This window comes from Ammospiza nelsoni, chromosome 10 (assembly GCF_027579445.1).
Source record: "Ammospiza nelsoni isolate bAmmNel1 chromosome 10, bAmmNel1.pri, whole genome shotgun sequence".
NCBI classification, from domain to species: Eukaryota; Metazoa; Chordata; class Aves; order Passeriformes; family Passerellidae; genus Ammospiza; species Ammospiza nelsoni.
Genome location: NC_080642.1, coordinates 21,447,711 through 21,470,636, shown reverse-complemented (window position 1 = coordinate 21,470,636; position 22,926 = coordinate 21,447,711). Strand labels below are relative to the sequence as shown.

The 22,926-nt window shown below is 55.8% G+C and overlaps 1 protein-coding gene across 1 annotated transcript; it reads right to left on the bottom strand.

The window, feature by feature from the left end:
• Nucleotides 1–9,544: 9,544 nt before the first annotated feature.
• Nucleotides 9,545–21,510, bottom strand: ETV5 (ETS variant transcription factor 5). The gene is made up of 12 exons (XM_059479209.1): nt 21,362–21,510; nt 21,101–21,188; nt 20,945–20,992; nt 20,792–20,842; nt 15,912–16,041; nt 15,555–15,818; nt 13,870–14,129; nt 13,200–13,259; nt 12,742–12,810; nt 12,213–12,382; nt 11,487–11,588; nt 9,545–11,352 (listed from the first exon to the last, which is right to left on the bottom strand). Exons 1-12 carry the CDS (start codon nt 21,404–21,406, stop codon nt 11,131–11,133), a joined length of 1,509 nt encoding a protein of 502 aa, XP_059335192.1. The 5' UTR covers nt 21,407–21,510; the 3' UTR covers nt 9,545–11,130.
• Between the last annotated feature and the right edge of the window lie 1,416 nt (nt 21,511–22,926).

Sequence of the window (22,926 nt, the reverse complement as noted above, 5' to 3'; positions counted from 1 at the left end):
GAGCTAGCTTGAGCTAAATGATCAGGCACCATTCCCAAACCCTGCAGCACATCAGGGGGAAGAGTGGAAGAATTGCACAGCAGCTTTGCTGAAATTTAAGCAGTTTAATAAAAATAAAATGTTAGTAGAATGGTCTGTGGTGTTGTGGCATTGGATTCACAGCCTTGAGAGGGTTTCTGGAGGGAGCAAGGATGTGTGGGGCAGCTGAGTGGTGTGCTCTGCCCTCAGAGCTGGCAGAAAGGTTTCCTGTCAGTTTGAGGTTTCTCAGAGCTGGAGCTGGAGGAGAAGGAGCACACAGACCTGCAGGATGGGGGACAGCAGCTGGCAGGAGGCAGCCTGGCCCCCACAGGGGGCTCTGGCCCTTCAGATCACCACTGCTTCTCATGACAAGGGACTGGTTCTGTTTGCTGTCTCCCACAGCAAACACAGCTCCAGGGCTGAGCAGAAACAAGGTCCTGAGGACACCAGGAGCCTGAGCTGTCTACGTGCCAAGATTAATGTGCAGTGCCTTAAATCTGCTCATTTAGGAGTCCATAAAATGTAAAGCACTTAAGGAGAGGAGAAAGGAAAGCTGTAAGGAGAGCAGTGTGGTCCAGGAGTATCCCATGGATTCTCAGTGTACTTTCCAAAACCCAGTTATCTTGTGGAGACAGCTTCCTAGCAAGGAGCATTTGTTGACTGCATATGTTTCTGTCTGCAGACATAAAAATTTCACTCAGCCCTGCGTTTGAAGGGAAGAAGAGCAGCTGAGAAAACATTTGCCCTTTTTCAAAGAGCTTTATTTACTTTGGGATCAGAGTGATTCAGCATGGAGGCAGCAGCCAGGGCTGGAGGCAAAGCTGCGTTTGCCTTGAAGAGAGAGTTGAGGATTATATCAAAAGTGGAATTTAATCCTGCCATCTTTCACTTGGAAGATTTAGCAAAGTGTCTCCAATTTAACTCCAGAGACTTCTCGGAGTGATGTCCTGAGGCTGTGAGGGAGTGAAATACTGGGAGGAAAGAAGGGGCATGGCCCTCCTGCCCTGCTGCCATTGTAGAGCTGAACATTCCCAACGATGGATGGATGGATGGATGGATGGATGGATGGATGGATGGATGGATGGATGGATGGATGGATGGATGGGTGTAGAGCTGAACATTCCCATCCATGGATGAATGGATGGATGGATGGATGGATGGATGGATGGATGGATGGATGGATGGATGGATGGATGGATGGATGGGTGTAGAACTGAACATTCCCATCCATGGATGGATGGATGGATGGATGGATGGATGGATGGATGGATGGGTGTAGAGCTGAACATTCCCATCCCACGTCCAGAAACCAAGGGAAGAAGGAAGAGTAGAGCTACCAAAGGACTGGCCAGGGTGATTTGGCACCCTAGACCCAGCCTAGGACAGCACAGTTGGCCTCTGCATTTGCAGGGAGTGTCTGTCACTCTCAGGGTGACTCTGCAGAGGGAGGCTCTTCCTTCCCCAGAGGCTTGGTGACCGCAGTGGTGGCTTTGGGACAGGCTGGCACTGGGACAGGGGCTCCTTGGAGATGTGGGTTAGTGCTGGCCTTGGACTCAATGATCTCAGGGGGCTTTTCCAACCTTCATCATTCCATGATTCCGTGATTAATCCCATTTTGCATGGCTGACAGCTCCTGGAAGTGGCCATTGCCAGGTCACGAGCAGAGCAGGGTTAAGCTGGTCCCTTAAAATGTGCAGTTAAGTGGGCAGCTGTGAGAGCCTGGTGTGATGGAGAGCAGTGGCCTCTCCTGGGGAGGCTCCAGTGCTGATTCCCACAGTCTGGAGCTCCAGGAGGTGGGGAAAATCCCAGGGCTGTGTCCCTGCAGAGCTCTCATGCACGTCACCATCTCAAGGGGCCCCTGGGTCCCAGACAGAGGTGTGTATACACAGCACAGACAAATGGGATTTACAGGCACCAGCTTCCTGGCCTGGCTTTCCAGCAGCAGGAGTGTCAAGAGTGCACAGAGAAGACTGAGAAAAACAGCTCTAAAAGGGGAAAAACATTTGCAAATGTACTCCTGGAAGAACATAAGGAGTAGGTTTAGAAAAAAACCTGACACCTTCATCTTCTCCTTTAGGAACAGCTCAACCTGCTGAAAATACATTATTTGACTCAAAAACAGTCTGGGAATTTAAACATTACCCTCATCCCTGTAGCTCCAGCCTCTCCCAGCCAGCTCTAATGCCCACAGGCAGGAAGGCCTCCAAGGCAGCAGCATGATGCTGAGGAGACCCACCACACAGTGAGATGGCCCATTTTTGCTGAAATGTTTGTAATTAAAAACTCTGGCTCCCTGCTGATGTGTGTCCTATAAAGTACTAAAAATAAAGCCATTAAATAAAGGAGACTGTTGCAACTCCTGAAAAACGAAACAAACCAGAAAAAAAAAAAAAAAGCATTTTAGAAGGAAGCAGAGTTTGGACTGCCTTCCCAGGCCTGGGATGCTGCTTCTGCAGGTACAAACATGGATTTGTGAATGCAGCTGAAGCCACGGAGTGGAGTTATCCACACAAACTCTAAATGAAATCTGGTGTTTGTGCCCTTTGGATGGCAGCCACACTGCTTTCCCAGCCAACACCATGCTCCAGAAAGCAAAGTGGATGCAAGAACATGCTTGTGTCCATTTCTGATAATTCCCACTTTAGCTTCCTGCTTTTCTCTGCTACCACTCAGCCAGCACAGCCTCAAGAGCTGCTGCTGATCCTCCACCTCTGCCCTCTGGGATGCTGGGATGTTGGGATATCGATATGTTGGGATGTTGGGATTTGGGATATTGAGATGTTGGGATGCTGGGATGCTGGGATACTGGGATGTTGGGATTTGGGATATTGGTATGCTGGTATGTTGGGATGTTGGGATATTGGGATGCTGGGATGTTGGGACGCTGGGATATTGAGATGTTGGGATATTGAGATGTTGGGATATTGGGATACTGGGATGTTGAGATATTAGTATCCTGGGATGTTGGGATATTGAGATGTTAAGATACTGGGAGGTTGGGATTTTGGGATGTTGGGATGCTAGGATACTGTGATATTGAGATATTGGGATGCTGGGAGGTTGGGATGTTGGCATATTGGGATGTTGGGTTGTTGGGATGGATGGATGGATGGATGGATGGATGGATGGATGGATGGATGGATGGATGGATGGATGGATGGATGGACAAGGCTACCCTGACTGGCTGATCTGAATAAGAGATTTATTTTGCAGGAGTTGTGCACACAGTGATGGCTCCCCAAACAAGCTGCTGCATTGTACAAAGCACACCATCACCAAAATGTTAGCACACCTTGCAGAGCTTCACCCAAAAATGGGGTACAAAGGACTGGTGGTCTGAAGAGGTTGGAATAATGCAGGGGAACAATGCAGGAGAATAATGCAGGTGGGAATAATTCTCTCTGCAGGCTCTGGGGGGAGACTGGTACCACCAGGTGCAGGTGGGTTGAAACCCAAAGGGAGGAGCAAGCTGTTCCCTGGTGCCATTCAGTTTAGAAAAGCAGCCAGGCTGTGTCTGGCAGAGTGACAAAACTCCTTGTTTCATGACTCATTTCAGGAGAACAGCTTTGGTAAGCAATAATTTTGCACTTCTGTGATTTCAGAGGGTGTAAACTAAAAAAAAAAAACAAAACAAACCAAAACAAAAAAAAACAAAAAACAAAAAAAAAACCACAATAAAACACAAAAAAAACCCCCCAAAACAAACCAAACACAAAAAAAACCCATGAGGGAACAGAGGGCTGAGGGTTTAGCTGTGTGCTCTGAGCCAGGAGTGGGGCACTGCTGCCCCTGTGCCTCGGGGCACGCCAAGCCAGGCAGAAATGGAAGTGTCTCAGCAAACCCAGGCTGGCTGCACACCAGGCTGGCTGTTGTCAGAGCAGGTGGCTGGGAATGCAGGGCAGGAATTGGGGCTGAGGGTGTCTCCTCCCCCTCACCTGCTCTGTGAGTCACCCATTGAGCTCATCCTGGAAGCAGGATGGAAATGGGTGGAAATGCCACAGCTGCCCCAGGAGGTGCTGACCCACACCTCTGATGCTGCCTTGGGAGTGGGAGCCTGAGTTTCACAGTGCTCAGCAGTGCACTGAGCTGGGGGGAGCCCTTGTGTGGGGTGCCAGGGTGGAGGAGTGGAAAATGTCCCTATTTCCAGCCTTGTCTTTCCTGTTCCTTCAGGCACAACCAAGGCAGCCAGCGTGCCTGTGCAGCACTGGTAATCTCGTTTTATCCCCCTGGAGGGCTCTGAGTGAAGCTGTAAGAGCTCCACAGTGGGGATCTCATGGGCTTTCAGCATCTCTGCGGCAGCACAATGGGCACACTCTGCACATATTTTCCTCCCACCTCCATTGGGAACATTCCCAGTATCACCACCTCACTTTTTGGTGCTGTGACAAGCATCCACAGGGATCACTGACACCAAAAGAATGAGAGACTGCCATGGAAAGCCCTGGCACCCTAATTTGTTTTCAAAGAAAGATTGTTTTCTTTCCACTTCCATCTAGAAAGCAAAAAATTTTGAAGCCCAGGAGAGCACCACTAGCCCACCCACCGGCTTTCTGCTCTTCGCTGCTCCCTCTATACACTGCTTTTCTTTCTCTGCTGTCTCTGAGCATGAAAAGGAGCTTTGGAAAGGGTAGCTGAGGCTGCAGCCTGGGCTGCTGCTGCCCTCTCCTGGGTCCAAGGTGGCCAAGAAACCGAGAGATGATTTTTTTTAAAGAGATCCCTGCAAGCCTGGGTTCATGTCACCCTTGGCAGATGCTGTTTCATCCTTGCAGGGAGCAGCCCTGGAGGGTGCCAGGCCCAGGGATGGCACAGGGGCTGGCCTGGCTGTGCCATTTGATTTGTTATCAGATCCCTCCAGGAATCCCAGCAGAATTTATGGCAGGGCAATGGATGATCAGCTGGGAGTGCAGGGGTGCAGCTGTGCTGACCCAGTGCTGTGGGAGCTCAGGGTTTCTCACCTCATCTGCTGCCTGTTCTGTCCGGGATGGTTTTATTTATATTAAACTAAAAAGACTTCTAAATAAGAGGAATGGCTTATTCCTTGTGCTGCAGACAAGGTCCCAGCTCTGCCCCTCACCTTGGCTCCACTCCCAGCTGGAATTAAACCTCATCTTGCACCTTTTGCTCTGTCTTAGCCAGGCTGACCCTGCCCAGGACCCTCTCCTGGCCAGAGGGAGGCACCAGCCAGGTGAGCACCCAGCCCTTCAATGCAGGGTGGGGGGATCTCCTGCTTCTGCAGCCAAGTGGGGGCACCCTCCTTCCAAAATCTGAGCCCCTGGGGTCCTGCTGATTGCCTCTCTAAAAAGTGGCCAAGAAATCAAAGAAAGCTACAATGATTTGGGCTGGAAGAGACCTCAAAGACCACCTAGTTCCACCCTCCTGCTGTGGACAGGGACACCTTCCTCCAGGTGGGATGGCTGCCTCAGGATTGCAGGTTCCTCAGGTTCTCCAGACAGAAAATCCTGTGTAGGTGCCCCATGGCAGGGAGTAGTCCATGGGCACCTACAGAACACAGGAATAACAGACAGTTACTGCCACAGTTAATGATAAGAGGATGATAATAGGAGCCTCCCCTGCAGCTCTGAGAGCCTTTAATTCAGCAATTGGCTCATGGTTTCAGGAGCTACTTAAAGGCTTATTGCAGCGTTAGTGCCTTGTGAGAGGCTGGGAGCTCAGTGTTGGAGGGTTCTGGGGTTCTGGGGTGTTGGTGGAGCCCTGGGCCCCTGCTCAGTGGAGCACAGGAGGAGTTGTGTGACCGTGTTCGCAGGGGTTCTTGGACTGGGGAAGAGATGAGGATCTGACTCCATGTTTCAGAAGGCTTGATTTATTATTTTATGATATATATTACATTAAAACTATACTGAAAGAATAGAAGAAAGGATTTCCTCAGAAGGCTGGCTAAGAATAGAATAAGAAAGAATGATAACAAAGGTTTGTGGCTCAGGCTCTCTGTCCAAGCCAGCTGACTGTGACTGGCCATTAATTACAAACATCTAAGATGGGTTAATCAAAGTTCTACCTGTTGCATTCCACAGCGGCAGATAATCAATGTTTACATTTTGTTCCTGAGGTCTCTCAGCTTCTCAGGAGGAAAAATCCTAAAGAAAGGATTTTCCATAAATGATGTCTGTGACAGGGTGGTCTCAGCGGTCTCCCTGTTCCTGCAGCCTGCCAGGAGTGAGAGGCTTGGAGTCACCAACACAGACCCACATCTCCCAGGAAAGCCAGCACCAAGCAGGGAGAAGCCCCGGGAAACAAGCTGTGCCTGAAGCCCTGCCTGCCACAGAGTATGAACCACATATGGACACCAAAAGCTCTGCAGATGTGCTGCCACCAAACCCCGTGGTGGCCAGGAGCAGCAGCTGGACACCCACGAGGTGGTGCCAGACCAGTGTGAGGGGAGCTGGGTGTCCTGCACACCCCCAGGTGGAAGCTCCTCACTTTCCCTCACTCACCAGCCCAGATCTTGCTTGCCTGATCTTTTTTGGTTGTTGTTTTCTTTGTTTTGTTTTTGGTGTGCTTGTTTTTGGGTATTTTTTCCCTCTGGGGTTGACTCATATTGAAGTTGGCACCACACATGGAGCCGCTGGTGTTGCTCCAGGTGTTTAAGAGCCAAATCAAGAGCCAAATCACCCACTTATTGAAAACATGGAGTGTTTGAGGAGCTGGGCAGCAGAGGAGCCGCTGTGATGTGACCTGCCTCCCTGGCAGAGCCAGCTGCCCAGCACAGGCACAAGGCCACCACCGTGGGCACAGGGACGTGGGCCAGGGGGCAGCTGTGCCTCCCTGCCCCTGGTGGGCCCTGCAGCACCTCCAGCCTCAACTTCTGGCCCTGTCAGCCCTGCCAGGAGCTGCGTGGGCAGTAATTCTTCCCCAAAATGCTCTTGCAGGCAGCAATGGAAAACTCTGTCATGGGCTATTAAATATGAAGCCCCTGAGCCACAAATCCTGCCCCAGTCGGAAGTGCCAGACTATTTATACACTCCCATGGAAGAGCCAGAGCAGACCCTTGGCTGTCTCTGTTGCTTTTTGAACATTTTCCAGTCCTGCTATATGCTTCCAAGACAGGGAGAGCAGAAATGTGCTCCATGAATTATGGATGTGTAAAGGTTTGTAATGATCCTCTCCCTTTTACAGGCTCCTCTTTTCCAAATGATTTTTAACCTGTGCCTCTTGGACCATCTGCTAACTCCAAACTCTTGTTCCAGGGAGGGGGGAGCTTGGGGCACATTAGAGAGACCATGAAAAGAAGAAAATAGGAAAAACCACATTTTTTGTTTGGTTTCCATTTTTGGGGGTTTTTTTTTGTTTTCCATTTTTTTGTTTTTGGTTTTTTTTTTGTTTTGTTTTGTTTTGTTTTGTTTAACCATTCAATACCAGCTGTCATTTTATTGTTTGCTTACCCAGTGTCACAGATTGTGATGGGCTCTTTACCACAACGACCACACAGAGGTGGAAGCTGTGAGCTGGAGGATTGGACATCAACACCAAGGTTTTCCCCAGCCTGGATAGATGAATCCTCCCAAGAATGGTTCCTCATTGTTCACCATCTCTTCTTGCTCCTCTTCATCCTCCCCTGGGGTTGGGAGGAGTGGGAGGAAGGCAGGAGGCAAATGGGAATATGGGTGGAGGCAACCAGGGTGGTGAGTCCTGAGGAGGGAGCAGTGATAGCCTGAGCCATTCCTGGCCCTGGGGGCACAGTGGTGGCAGCTACAGCAGTGCTCCCCATCCCATGGAATGTTGGAGCACGTCCTAAGAATGCACATCCCTGTGTCTGGAAGCAGCACCTGATGGGGCAGGAGGTGATAAGGGAGTGCACAGGCTTCTCCATCTGCATCCCCTCCATCTCCCCAGCTCCTGGCAAGGGCTGGTCCAGCCCCTGCTCTGCTGGGAGCTCCTGCCCCCATCCCTGGGAGGCTGCAGGCAGGACACTGAGCAGCTCTGCCTTGTCCCTCAGCCTCGGGGTGGGGATGAGTGGGACCAGGCACCCAGGGCAGCTCCATCCCCTCTGGATGGAGCGTGACGACAGGGAGGGGTGACACACAGCAGGATCAAATTCTTGGTGTCCTAAGTAATAAAAGCCAGTGAGGTATCAAACCCTTTGTGGCCTGAACCCTTTTTGTCACACTGACAAACTGGAACAGAAAAACCCCTCTTCCCAACCTCTCCCTTTGGTAAGAGCAGTGAGAGACACCCTTGGGGCCCCAGCCCTGCCCACAGCAAGATTTGCAGGGCCAGGGTCAGGGTTGTGGTGTGCCAAGATGCCTGATGAAGGCTTTGGAAGGCTTTGCTTTATCTGCTCATCCTCATCCTCACCCTCCATAATTGGTCCCAGCTCTGCCCCCTGGGCCATCTGCCCGCCGGCCGCGCTGCCGGTGCCCCCAGTTCCCCCGGCCCATCCTGAGCCCCAGCACTCAGCCTGCTGAAATCCCCACTGGGCTGGGATTACCAGGCACTGTCTGGAGCTCAGATCACCTGGGTTTGCACCCTTGGGCAGAGGATAGAACTTTGTGGAAAATAAAGATGGGATGGGTTGGGAGTGTAAGATGTCTCCTGAGGCTAAACAGCTGATTTAGCTCCTTGAAGGCTCCATGCCAGAGGGATTGGTTTTGCTGGATGTTTTAGAGCCTGTTTTGCCCTGCCTGGGCTGGGAGACAGCCACACTTCCCCATGCAGCTTAATACTTCAGGCATGATGGAAGAGCAGCTTAAGGAGCCATTAGAAAGGTGGCTGGGAGCCAGCAGGGGATGCAGGGGAGCTGGGGTGGGGGTGTAAAAACCATCATGGCACACAAGCACCTTTCATCCCTCCCCTGCCACATCCAGGGAGGGGTTTGGCTGGGCTCTGAAAATAAACTGGAAGAGGAAACGTGTCAGGGCAGCTCCAGCAGCATCACACCAGCACCCTGCACAGGATGTCCATGGAGACCCTGGCTCAGCCCAGTTAGAATTGAGGCCAATGGCACTGGGAGTTCTGGGGGGCTTGAGTTCTTTTCCAGCCTGTCAGGCAAAACACAGACCCTCCAGCTGAATAAAGTCCACACAGAACAGCCCTTGCCCTCCACCCACCTCCATCTTTCTGCAAATTTTTCCCCGAATTTTTCATAGCCTAGCAATGGGGGACCACTGCCAGTGGCTTGTGGAGGGGCTGTCCTGAGAGGTTCCCACCAGCTTTAGCCCTGCTTGATGACAGGTACTCGGGTTTCCAGGAGAGTGGAGGACTCACAGAGAATCCCTGGCAAGAGGAAATATTAAATTGCACTGACTGGGCAGAAGCCACCCCCATTCCAAAGGTATCCTCTCATAGGATGTGGCTGTGAAAGCCACGGCATCATCCACACCCAGGAACAACAAATCCAGAGCTGGGGAGAGAGCAGCCCTGGTGCCTTGGTCCCAGCTCCAGCCACACCATGCTGCAGGCCCCAAGTGCTGGGCTGGATCCTGGACCACTACAGACCCCACAAGCACATCCAGGGCTCCTCACAGCACAGGCAGCATCCCAGACACAGGCCAAGCAGGAGCCCAGGCAGTCAGGGAGGAACAGGAAGCAAGATCCTTTATTGTACACAGTACAGAATGTAATGCAGCTTTGCAGGAGATACATAGCCCTGCTTGAATAAAGATATTTCAAATCAGTCCTCAGATTAACTCCTTCTGCACTGCAGACCTGCCACACCGAGCAAATGGTTAAAAACCTGTCCCCCAAGGGTGGGGTTCCCGAAACCAAATGCTCCCCCATGGGTACAGGCTACTGCAGCCACCCTGGGGAGAGCAACCAAGTCATTGTAGAGTTAATCTTCATACTTCCCAAAAAAAAAAAAAAAAAAAGAAAGAATCAGACAAAAAAAAAAAAAACCAACCAAAAAAAAAAAAAACAAAACAAAACCAAACAAAAATTCCAACCAAAGCTAACTAAAGAAGAGAAAAAAATTCCTATACAGCATTTACAACAAAACATGTAGCCTGGTGCAGGGGAGGCAGGTATGGATATATGAGTGGTGGAGGAGTGTTAAGAGGTGCAGCGAGGGGTGGGGGGAGCTGGAGAGAGGTGGGGATTGAGGAAGGGGGGGATCCCCCATCCCTGCCCACCTCAGCCTTGCAGCCCAGCTCCGAGGCCATGCCGAGCAGGGGGAGCATAGCTGGGCCACTATTGGGATTCAGGCCTGGCTCCCCTGGGAAAGAAGACTGGAGCAGTGAAATGGAGTGGACCAGGTCCTTCAGCAGCCATCCCAGGAAGCCACGGGCATCGAGGGCTCCCCCTGCCACCAGGAAAGCCACTGGGGCGTCCCCAGGGGCTCCAGGGACAGCAGCCGAGCTGCAAAAAATAGCTTTGCCTTAAAATACAAAAAATCTACAAAAATCAGTTTAGAAACCTTTAGTATTTTCCTAAAACATCCCGAAAAAAAAAAAAAAAACAACCGAAGAGGAAGTTAGTGTCAGGGTCTCCTCCCCCAAAATGCAACCCATGGCCCAGAGCCAGAGCTGGGGAGGATGGAGGGCACGGAGAGGATGCAGGAGGTTCTATGGGAACAACAGGAGGTTACATGGGGAGGGGGCTCAGGAAGAAGGCAGAAGGCTCCTCAGGGTTGGGGTAGGATGCTGCGCACATCAGCCCCGGGGCGCTGGCCCGGGCGGCCCCCCCACATCCCTCCTCTCTCTCTGTGCAAATCAAAGCCCTTTCCACCACACAAGGCAGCTACGCGGATTGTGCTCGATGCAAAGCGGATTGTCGTGACAATTGGCTCGGCAGCCACGCAGCAGCCCAGCCCTGGGGCACGGCCACAGCCAGGGCCTGGGCAAGAGACCGCGCCTTCAGGCTCCCGGCGCCCCAAGACATCGCACTGATGCATGGCAGGAGGTGCCAGCCACGGGCAGTCCTGTGCACTAGCCCTTGGAAAGGAAGGGTGGGAATTCGGCGGCGACACACGTGGGGCATTTTAAATTCCTCGAATTTGCGTGTGCACCCATGCTGTTTTGTCGCTGGGGTTTGGTTTCGTGGTTTGGTTTGTTTGTTTGTTTTTTTCCCCCTCTTATGGACAGCCAAAAATATTCTTTAGAAAACCGCGTTTGCCCCAGGTGCGTGCGCTAGTGCCAATGGCTCTGCCAGCCGGCCGAGTCAGTAGGCAAAGCCCTCCGCGTAGGGAAGGCTGCCGCAGGGATCCATCTCCAGCAGGAAGGCAGGGCTGTCCTCAAAGTGTGTCAGGGGCACCGTCTCCTCCTCGGGCACTGGGCAGTCCGGCTCTGTCTTCAGGAAAGGGCGCTGGTTGTCGGGATAGGCCATGGAGAAGAGGGCATCGGGGTCACAGACGAATTTATAGACATACCGCTCGCCGGCAACCTGCAGGGAGGACAAGGGGGTGAGGGAACATCTCCCTGCCCTAGGGGAGCAGCATACACCTCACATCAGACCTAATCCCCGTGCTGCTGCACCCTGGGACAACAGGGGATGGTCACACCCTGCTGTGGTCTCACCTTCTGCATGATGCCCTTCTCGTAGTAGTAGCGCAGGGAGCGGCTGAGCTTGTCGTAGTTCATGGCTGGTCGGTTCTTCTGGATGCCCCAGCGCCGTGCTACCTACAGGGAGAGAGGGGGCAGCCATCAGGGCTGGGACAGGGATCCTCAGGGGGAATCACAACTGAAATGTGGCTAGAGGCTGGCATGGGGGCTGGGGCAGCTGGAGTGAAGGTGTCACCGTGGTCTGGGAGTGGTTCCTTGCCTGCCATGATAAATGCTCAGGCTGTGACCACACAGCCACCGCCAGATCAGGGGCCAAATCAAAAGTCATTTCATTAGGCAGAGCCTGCCAAAAAAGCTGCTTCAAAATACCGCAATTTCCATGCATGGCGCAAGAGACATTACGGGTAATCACCCACAATGTGCAGCTCGGGGCTGCCTACAGCTGCTCTCAATTGCTCCCCAAACTGCTCCTTCCTCTGTGTCACCCTCCCGTGGAGCCGTGTGCTTCCAGCACGGAGCTGCTGCTGGAAACCCAGAGCAAAGGATGGGAGCAGCTTGGGAAGGAGGGCAGAGCAGCAGAACTCAGCAAGGCACAGCAGAGAGGCAACACCACCATGGCTGGTGAGCACTGCCAGTTTTGGGAGCCAGCACGTGCCACGCCAAGGGGCAGTGAAAGGTTGAAGGAAGGATCCACTCCTGCACCCCCCAGGCATCCCCAGCTCCAGGGCAGGACTCTCATACCTCCTCAGGCTCGATCAGCTTGAACTCCATGCCCCGGCCGGTCCAGGCGATGAAGTGGGCGTTGGCAGGGTCATCCAGGAGGGTGACCAGGAACTGCCAGAGCTGCAGGGAGCCACGCCGCTGGTAGGGAGGGCCCTCGCGGTACAGGGTGGGCTCCTGCTTCACTTTACCTGCTCACACAAAGAGACACCTGGGTAAACAGCCTGGCTCTGCCCCTCTCCCAGGCTGTGCCACCAGCAGGAGATATGTACAGCAACACAGGTCATCCCTGTGCTGAGACACCTGAGCGGCATCAGGCCATGGGGTGGGAGAGGTGCTGGGGATGGTGGTGCAGGCAGGGAGGTGTCAGTGACAGAGATGGAGCATGGCAGTGATGCCAAGCTGCCACGTGGGATGATGCTCAGCAGCTCTCAGAGCACCGTGCCAACACTGCTTGGCTTTACAAGCCAGGCACTGCAGATCCCAGCGCCCCCACATCTTCCTCCATGAGCCCCAGTTCCCCTGCAGGCTCCCCTGGGGCCAGACTTACCCTCCAGCCTCTCAGGTACCACGCACGTGTCATCAAAATACAATCGTGTGTCCTTTTCATATGAAAATCCTGTGGGGAAAAAACCCTTTGTGAGCATAAGGTCCCTCCACCACCCTGGCTGGACCCCAGAAAACCCTGCCTTGGCTGAATCCGGCTCAGGACCCCATCCACAGCTCAGGGAGCAGACCAATTCCCATTTCCTTCAGTGGCTGAGTGCTGTGCAGCTCTGCCCCCCTCACTGCTCCCAAACCCTACTGGCAGCTCTGCATGATCCCAGATTCCATGGCACTGCTGTGCCCTCACAGGGGCTGCTGGCTGCTTTTGGGGCTGGTGCCAGCACGTGTGGCTCTTACAGGCCCCACAGTGCTCTCATGGGTGTTTCCTGGGTGCCCAGGGAGTGCTGCCTGGCACAGGGGAGGGATGGGGTCACAACAGGGGACAGTGGGGGAGTCACTCACCGTCATGGCTGTTGGGGAAGACATTCCCCCGTAGGTACGAGGACTGGCAGTTAGGCACTTCTGAGGGGGAAATGAAATTACATTAGGGCAGTAAACCCATGGATTTGGCACATTTTCTTTACCCCAAGCATGTCCTGCAGTGAAGTCTGGGAATCTTTCCCCTTCCCCACGCTCCCTGGTCTACTACACCCACCCTCAACACTGGGAAAAAGAAACCCAGTATGATTTGGGGTGGCACTGGAATTTAGACTGGAGCAGCTTGAGTTTTCACAGGTCCCACATGAAGGGAGGCACTGCTGCACCTCCCCTATCATCTGCTTGGCTGCGCCACCCTCCATCCCGAGGTTGGGGTATTTTTAGGTCCTAAGGCGATTAGAGGATTTTTCCGTGATGCTGCTAGGGTCCAGCAGCCAGCAATCACAGCTGGCCCTAGGCCAGAGCCATGGGGGGGATCCACCAGGCTCTGTGGGGCACCCCAGCCTGGGACTACAGCCCCAACCACACCACTGGCATCAGGTGAACTCCTGCTGTATGCCCTGGCTTTGGGAAAGGAGGAAAGAAAACAGCAAAGCCTGAGGCTCAACCCTGCCCCTGCCACGCTGATGGCAGAGATGCTCTGCTCCTGGAGCGTCACTGAAGCCCCCCTGGCTGTCCCCTGGCCCACACCCACCTGAGTCAATGCAGTAGTCCCGGGGCTCCTGCTTGATGCCCATGGGGGGCTGGAAGCTGTGCCCAGGAGGACCGGGCAGGCCAGGGCCGCCGTGCTCGTAGAGAGGGTCGTGGTACTCCTGCTTGAATCCCTGAGGGGGGCGGGGGGCAGCAGGGCCCAGGGGCTCCGACAGCTGCCGGTGGTACAGGGGGCGGCCGTCCCCAGGGACCCCGGCCTGCGGCGGGAAGGAGTGGCAGGGCTCTGACAGCTGCCTCTGAAACCTGGGGACAAGGACAGGGTGTTACTGAGGAGTGGGGGGCAGCTCCCACCCCAAACCAGAGCTGCTGACAGCTGGGGTGGCTCCTCAGAAGCATAGCCACCATGGGGTGCTGAGAAGCCTGTGCCCCTCTAAGCACTGAGGACCCCAAGATGGAACAGCAGATAACACAGTAAAGCACTCTGGCCTTCTGGAAAGGAATGAGAAAAGGACCAAAAAACACCCCTCAGAGCTGGTATCTCTGTAACTCAGTAAAATCAGTGCCCACCGAGGGGGGCAGGGGCCAGGGATGCTGAGCAGGGGTGGGCGCTTACGCAAAGCCAAATCCACGGCGCAGCTCCAGCCGCTGCTAATCCGCCCGCGCAGCTGGGATTAAACCTTGAACCCGGCAGCAGGGAGCACTATTTTGGGCTCCGTGGTGCTGCCACCACGGCTCTGAGAGGTGGCAAAGGGTGAGGGACCATCCCGAGGGGGTGGTGCCACATCCCCTCGTCCTCCTCCGGCACCTTGAAAAGTGATCTTGGATCTCCGTGCGGCTCCTCTCCGCCGGGCCCTGCGCCATTTGCCTTTGTAACCCGAGCCCTCCCAGCTGCCGGGCTGGGATTACTCCATTTCCGAGCCGTGTCCCTCTGCCCTTCCTGAATGAAACCCAAGCCCTGTGCTGGCACCATGCTTCCCAAGGGGTCGCAGCCAGCCCCCTGCACAGCCTGAAGGTCACACGGAGCTCTGCTGGGCAGGGATGCTTGCCTGCTTGGATGGGCACATTCCCATTCCAAGGGCTTCCCTGGCCCCACTGCACGGCCTTTGCCAGGCTGCCACATCTTGTCCCATGCCCACAGGAGGAAACCCAGGGTGAGGGAAGGCACTGGCAGAGCCTCCAGGGACGTGGGAGTGATGGGGAGTGAAGCCACAGCCTGGAGAGGAAGGAGGGAACAGGGGTCTCCCACCACAGCCCATTAAATCATGGTGATGCCATGGGGAGCTCTGGGCCACCCCCAGCCCAGGGTGCACACGGGCAGGACAGAGATGGGCACAGCTCCACAGCCCAACAGGGCTCGGGAGGCAGAGCTGCAGTGGGTGGGAATGAGGAGAGCAGAGCCCTGACTCAGGACCAGCACCTGCTGGAACGGGGGAGGATGCAGGAGTCAGACTCTGCCTCCCCTGCCCTTCCCAAGAGGGAGGCAAAGGCTCTGCAGCGTTCAGGGACTGGAAGGAGCATGAGAAAGAGAAATGCTTGTGCCTTTGTCCCCGTGCTGTGGTTGCACTTGGTGGGAGAAACGTTGTCGGCTGTGGTGCCATGTGGCAAAACTTGCCACTTCCTTACCGGGACCTTGTGGCTCTTTCTCCCCCACAATTTGGGACCACCAACCCACCCAAGAGTGCCCACAGAGCCCCGGGGCACCCCTGTGGCCGCCGGGGGCTGCCTTACCTGTGCTCTGCGGGGAATTGGTTCTCAGACATCATCTTTGGCATGTGGATGGGCGGGTGCGGCGGCCTGGGCACGGCGAAGGGCGGCTGCTGCCGCTGCTCCTGCAGCGCCTGCGGGCCCGGGGTGGCCCCGTGAGCGGCGCCCGGCCCGGCGGGGCCCGGCGGTGGCGGCGGGGGCAGCGCCGGCCCGGGCTGCGCGGGGGACACCGGCGTGGCGGGCGGCGTTAATGGCTTGAACCCGGCGGGGGGTTTCCTGTCGTAGGCACTGCCAGGGGAAAAGGACCGGGGGATGGCGGTGGCACCGAGGGACAGCACCCCCCGAGGGCTCTGCGGGCAGCGGAGTGCCCCGGCTACCTACCAGCAGTTGTAGAGGCACTTGTCCCCATAGCCGGCACACAGAGCCTGCTCGTGGCTGCAGGAGGACAGCTCCGACGACGGGCTGGGCAGCTCCCGCTTGATCTTGGCCGGAGGTGGGGCGTGCAGGACCACTGCGGGGACAGCGAGGGGGACACAGGCTCACCCACGGGGGACAGGGCCGTGGGAGCACCGCCCCTGCAAGCACCAGCTCTGTGCTTGGGGTGAGGGGCTGAGTTATGCCCTGCAAGCACCAGCTCTGTGCTTGGGGGTGAGGGGCTGAGTTTTTATGCCCTGGGAGCATCAGCAGCTGAACCAGGGTGATGGGTGCCCTGCCAGACCCCAGCACTGGCTGAGAAGTAGGATGGCAGAGCTGGGACAGTGACAGCAGCCCAGGATATTGCTCCCAGGAGGGCTCCAAGGGCTGTGAGGCAGCTCCACAACAGCTTTAGATCAGACATTTGCTATCACCAGCCCCTCAGTGAGCGGAGCAGAGCCCAGGCACCACAGGCAGTGGCTGTGACACAGAGCAGGGGGTGACAGACTGAAGCTCCAGGGCCTCACAAACACCAACCCACTCGCCCTCACAGGGGCATTCCCACGCCACAAACCTGCCCTCAGAGGGCCATTCCCACTCACAGATCCACCACCCCACAGCCCAGGTGGTCCAATGGGATCTGGTCCTGGGGTCCCACAATTGTATGAGCTCGAGTGACAAACATCCCATTAAACCCAAATCCTCTCCACCCACTCCCAAGCTCGCTTGCTATATATATAATTATAAACTGAGTAATATACGCTTAAGCTAATTAATTTCTAAAAGCAGGCGCCCTAGGAAAGGGAAAGCGCCTCAGAGCTCTGTACCTAAATAGTGCCTCAGAGGAGAGCCAAGACTAATCGGAAGTGGAGTATTAGCTTCATGTGAAGCCTAAACACAGCCCAGCTACACTGGAGAGGAGCAAATAGCTCCAGGACAACTGTTCACAGCTTGCCAGGTAATTAGCTGCCCCCCTAATTTGTCAAAACCTTTAAAGAGCTGCTGACTCCCCTTTCCTACCCATCCCCCCTGGAAAGGCCTCCATACAGCTGGTACCAAGGGCATAAACCCCCCCCTGCAGCCGAGAAGGATTTGAAACACAAAGCCCAGCGCTGAGCCAGCACAGCCCCCCACACCCTGGATTTATCCCACTCCTCCTTCCCCCCTCCCCAGCCAGCTTTTGCCACTCTCAGCACTTCCAGCCCTAAAAAAGGGGGGGCAGAATGGCGGCAGCAAAGCACAGGCACCCCCTGAGCCATGGGAAAGCCAAGGGGAACTGGCTTTGGAAGGGCTCCAGCTGCCTATCGCGGGCATGGCTCTCCCAAACAGGCTCCGTGTTGTTGGAGCAGAGTTGTTTTTCCGCCAGCCGTACAATGGGGTCTGGTTATTCATTGAAAGAAAAAAAAAAAAAAAAAAAAAAAAAAAAAAAGCCTCCAGTCCCCGAGCAGGCACCACCCTCCATTCACAAACACTCAAACACTTCGCAGCACGCTCCATTCATGTGGCTGAGGGAGGGGGAAAAAAAAAAAAGAAAAAAAAAAAAAAAAAAAAGAAAGGAAAAATTTCCCCAGAGCTTAGCACTGCCATTCAAAAAAAAAGGGAAATGAGCCTTAAGATCCTAACAGAGACCAGCTGTCCAAGCCGGGGCTCTGTGCAACGTTTGGATTCCTTACACAAACACGGCCGGCGCTGCTCAGCACGACGGCTCCAGTGCCAAGCTCACGGCCAGCCGGGCTCTGGAGGAGCCTGGGGGGCTCTCAGGGGCAGATTTTGGGGGGAAAACGCTGGGTTTGGCAGCCAGGTGGGAGGAGCAGCACCCAGCACCCAACACCTCAAAGGAACGGCGGGCGCACAAAGCGCTTTTACCCTTTCCGGTCCTGCCCTGGGCACTGTAATTAAAAGCTAAAAAAAAATACAGAAAAATACTCAGAGGGAGCAGCTCGGCTCTAGAGAGGGCTGGAGCAGATGTGTCAGCAGATCCACAGCAAGGCTGAGGCACGGCAGCAGTGAGGACACACGAGGGTGCCTGGCAGCCCCTCCGGAGGTGGAGGGACCCTGGGGACACCAGCCACATGTGCCACAGCTGTGCCCAGCCAGGAGGGGAGCTAGGGCAGGCTCACACAAACCCTCCCAGTGCCATGCAAGCAGTGGAACTGGAAATGCCCCTAATGCCAACCATCCCACGGAAAAGGGTGACACCACAGAGCCGCTCGAGGACTTGAATTCCCAGTGAAACCCTTTTTGGAGGACAGGGCAGGTTATTCCCACCCAGCAGCAAGACTGGACCTCCATGAGATTAAGCTCAGAGAGCACTGGTTTCCTCTGAATGAGCCAAGGGAAGGCAACAAAACCACACTTCCAGGCCGGGGACACTGGCACCCACTCAAGCTGTCACCTGGAGCCGAGCTCTGCCTGCCCCTCCATCCCCCAGCACACCCAAGGTCACACCAGGAGAGGAGTCAGAAATAGAAGCCAGGATCCTGCTTTCCTTTGTTTGAACAGCTCTTCCTCACAAACAAACCTCCCTCTCTCATTCTGGTGTGGAAGAAACTCCGTGCCCTGCCCGTGGTTATTGCCACGTGCTGCCTGGGCAGGGGAGGACACAGGTACCCTGGGATTAAAAAATCCCTTCTGGTGCTGCTTGATCTCCTCAGCATGATGCCATCACCTCCCAGGTACTTAAACAATCAGTGGAGACACAACACCCTCAGCCACAGGAACACGTTGCTGGTGAACTCACACCATGCCCAGCCAGGGGTGCAGCATGCTCAGCTCTGTGGGGTCACCACAGCCTCCTGCCTCCCATGGAAGCATCCACCACTTCCCTGGGCAACTGAAAAGCTCTGAATCTGGCTTCTTGCCACCAGTCCAGGGCACTAAGAACAATGCATCCCTCATGTCGAGCAGCCTTGCTTTCCTTGCAGTGGGATTTCCTCCCCAGCACAGCGACCCACTGCCCTCCATGTTACTGTGCTACCAGGCCCCAGCTTTAATACCCTGTCTGCTGGGATCTTGGCTATGGAATTGGGAACAGAGAGTGGGCATTAGCAGAGCTGCAGGCAGCTATGAGGGGGTTTCAGCAAGGCAAGAAGGGTTCTGAGCACCTCCAAGACTCCACGTGGCACATTCCCCACTGCAGCGGGGTCCAAACTGAGCCTGGTTCGTCCCTTTTGGGAAGCTTGGCCCTGGGAATGCAAGATGGGGCACAAGGCTGAGGTTTGCTCAGGATAAGAGAGCAGCAGGGAAAAGGCATGGAGCCACAGAGCTGCAGAAACAGAGCCCACAAACATCCACAGGGACTGAGGAGGGATCTACCTTTCCCCAGAAGCCAAGGGGTGCTGAACTCCACTGTGGCTGCCAGCCCAGGAAGGCAGCATGTCCCTGCTAGTGAAAGCTGGGTGCAGACCTCAGCCATCCTTCTCTCCCTTTCTACATGGCACACGGTTCAAAACTGGAGTTTCTCTGCTCTGAAAACTCTCAATAGTGCAGGGATGCAAGAGCTGGGCTTCCCATTCCCCTCTGCCTCAGCCTGACACCCTGCAGCAGCAAGAGAGACCTTTGCTTTCTCTCCCCAGGCAAGATAAAGAAGGTTATTGCTGCAGGGAGCCACGCAGGCAGATCTTTCAAGTGACAAAATCGTTTCAACACCAGCTCCACAGGCTGAGCAAATCAGAACATTTTAAGAGTCCTGACCAAATAAACGCCTTTTTCTCCTTCTCCTCTTTTTTTCCTGCATCACCCAGAAAAGTTTGCCTCTCCTCTCTGAGCTCTTCAGGTTACAAGGAAAAAGAGACTGCCAAAAGGCACTGGAAACAGCTTCAGCTTCAAGAGCCACCCTCCCACGCACACTGCAGTTTCTGCTGCTCCGAGCAAGAGCTGCTGGGCTGTGCTGGGGATGTCAACAGACCCTTGTGCTTCTGACTCCGGGCTCGCCTTTTATCTCAGGGGAGACAGGGGGGAAAAAACACATCTGAAACTCGGGCTGTCTGGACGGGCTCAATGGCAAGCTGCCCACTCCAGAGTAACCAAAGAGCAATAATTAACAGGAGGAGATACCCCGCTGCATGCTGTGACAGAGCTGGAATGAGAAAATCTGTTCGACTGCAGGCTAAATTTGATTTCCTTCGAGTTCCCTGGCTGCCTGGCTCGGCAGCAAAGCCCAGCCACCGACACCAAGCCACTACTTGTGTTTGCCAGGTAACAGCTCCAAACATCCTGAATCCGCCCCCGTTCTCCCCCGGGCGCCGTGCGAGGAGCCCCACGCGCCATCCCCGGCCCCTGCCCTCGCCACCAACCCTCTCTGGCAACACAGCCCGGCTCAGAACCCACTCTGGCTCTTATGCAATTCACCAGGGACTGCATTTTCACTGGCCTCCTTTTAGAGAGGCTGCCTTGCCAGTGATTAATGCTGCTTAAAGCGGCTCAAGTTTCACCGCTCGCGCTCGCTCCTGCCAACAGCGCCGGGCCAGGGCTCGGAAAAGCTCTAGAAAACTGCAGAGATTGTGGCTAACCAAGCAGCCCAGCACGAGTTATCTCTGGCACTTGAAAAGGAAAAGGAGGGTTTAGGAGGGAATGCACCTCGCTGGGAATAAGCATCACACCTCAGAGGAGCCCAGAGAGCAGCTCAGAGCCGTTTCCATGCATCTGGCCATGGTTTTTCCCCGTTAACAAAAGGCAGGAGGCCGCACGCTGCATCTCGATGAACCCAAAGCACACGTGCTTTCTCCCAAAAGCCCATGATTTCACGTTTGAGCTCCCAAGGAAGCAGCTCCAAACCCAGTGCAAATGTTTGCACAGGCACCCAAACGTCTCCCCCCGGAGAACAAAACCCAGGAACGATCACTCACAGTTGTCAGACTGGAAATCTGGGACAAACTGTTCGTCATCGGGGACCTGAGCTAAAAAAAAAAAAAAAAAAAGTGGGTTTATAGCTTTTTCAGTTCTCAAAAAGATGCTCACAGAGAGGTTTTACACGGCAATAGGAGGAGGTGAAGACTTGCCTTCAGCTAGCCAGGCCTCTTGGAGCTGGCTGAGATCCTGGAAGAGCTCTGCAACAGAGTGAAAGACTTATGTGCTCCACAGAAAAATAAATAAAGCTGCCATTATTTGCAGGATTATTTGTAAAACAACGCTCTCACGGGGCCAGCCCTGCCTACCTTCCGAGTCGTGGGCCAGGTCGGTCTCCAAAAATTTCCTTTTTCTATCGGACCCCGGCCGGCCTCGGCCCTCCTCTGTGCAGGACTTCTGCAAGGGACAGGGTGACAGCTGCCCGTGAGCGTGGCAGCCCCCAGGGCTGGGGGTGCCCCCAAGGACGAGGGGGGCACTCTCAAGGATGAGGAGTGGGTGACCCGATGACGGGGTGTCCCCAAGCTCGGGCAAGAACTTGTCAACGTGGGGATCAGGGTGGGCAAACTTACCCCGGGGCCCATGAAGGGAACCTGCTGGTCGTAGAAGCCGTCCATGGTGCGGGGGAAGCGGGCAGTGCCCCCGGCCCGCTCAGCATCGACGCCGGCCCGGGAAGGGGGGTCCCGCCCGGGCTCCGGCAGGTGCGCGCCTGGGGGCGGAGGGGACGGGGACGGGGAGGGGTCACACCGTGGCCCCTGCCACCCCCGGGGCTGGCTCGGTGCCGCCACGCCTCCCCGGGGAGCCGGCCCGCTCCTGTCGTGGCGGGTCGCAGCCCCCCGGCTCGTGATGTCACCTAATTTCTATAGAAACGGCCGTGACATCACGCGCCGTGGGAGTGGGGGGAGGCAGCGGGGAGGGCCGCGCTTGGCTTCCCTTCCCTTCCCTTCCCTTCCCTTCCCTTCCCTTCCCTTCCCTTCCCTTCCCTTCCCTTCCCTTCCCTTCCCTTCCCTTCCCTTCCCTTCCCTTCCCTTCCCTTCCCTTCCCTTCCCTTCCCCCGCCCCTCACCGCAGCCGGGCTCGTTCCCACGCCACCCCGCGCGCCCCATTCATAAACTCCGCCCCCCCCTTCCCCTCCCCGCGCTTCTCCCCCGGGCGCGCGCTCGAGCGCCCGCTGGCGCGCGCCCCCCGCCATTCACACCGCGCGGCCCGCGCCATTCATAAACACCGCCCCCGCCCCGGGCCCGCGCCCCGGCCGCGCTGCGCCCCGCCGCCAGGCCCACACCTACCCGGCCGGGGCGCCGCAGCCTCAGCGGCGGCGGGACGAGGCGGGAGCGGGGCCGGGGATGGAGCGGCGCCTCTCGGAGCCCGGGCACCGCGCTGCCGCTCTGCGCCGGCCCGCAGCCCCCGAGCCAGCGGCCTCCACCGCGCCCCGCCCCGCGCTGCTTGTTTACCCTCCGCGCCGGCCAATGGCGTGCCGCCGCTCCGCCGCCCGAGCCATCTGATTGGCTGCTGAGCTGCCCCGCGCCCGCCCGCGCGCCGCTCCGCCGAGCACCATTGAGAACGGCTGAGTGGGCGGGGGCGGAGGCGGCCAATGGGCGCGCGGGGATTTGCCTGGCTCCGCCCCGAACGTTTTTCATTCATAAAAAAATAGAAGGGGGAAAAGACTGACGGGTGGGGCCGAGGCCGCGCAGGATTTAAAGGGGCCGCGGCCCTTTGCAGCAGCGGGGATGGGGCTTCAACGGGCGGCCTGGGGGAGGGAGAATTGGGGCTACAACCTTCGGGTCCGGGTTTAGCGTGGCGAGGAGAGAAGGAGCGGGTCCGTGCACAACGTGCCCCAGAAGCTGGCACACAGCAAGGCACGCAGATGGCACAGAGCTCGGGCCTCACAGGCCCTGGGGTCCCCTCTGCTTTCTTGGGTTGTGGTTTCACACAAACAAGGCAGTGTCCGTGCGAGCTCAGGGCTAAGCCAAGCCTGAGTACTGATTTTGGCAGCCTTGCCCTGCAGCCACAGTTGCCTTTAAAATGGGGCATGGGAAAAATAGTTCCCACCTGCAAAGGCTTTGGAGCCACGGATCCCTCCAAGCAGATTCATGGATACACGCTCTTGAACGTCCCAGAGGTTTTGGAATGAATTTAGC

What these genes read in the sequence shown, in the direction of transcription:
- ETV5 (XM_059479209.1), bottom strand. Translation starts at nt 21,406, where the DNA reads ATGGACGGCTTCTACGACCAGCAGGTTCCCTTCATGGGCCCCGGG. An exon ending in AGAGGCCTGGCTAGCTGAAG is followed by an intron (nt 20,843 to 20,944) that starts GCAAGTCTTCAC and finishes TTTTTTTTTTAG; the next exon opens with CTCAGGTCCCCGATGACGAA. An exon ending in AGATTTCCAGTCTGACAACT is followed by an intron (nt 16,042 to 20,791) that starts GTGAGTGATCGT and finishes CTGTCCCCGCAG; the next exon opens with TGGTCCTGCACGCCCCACCT.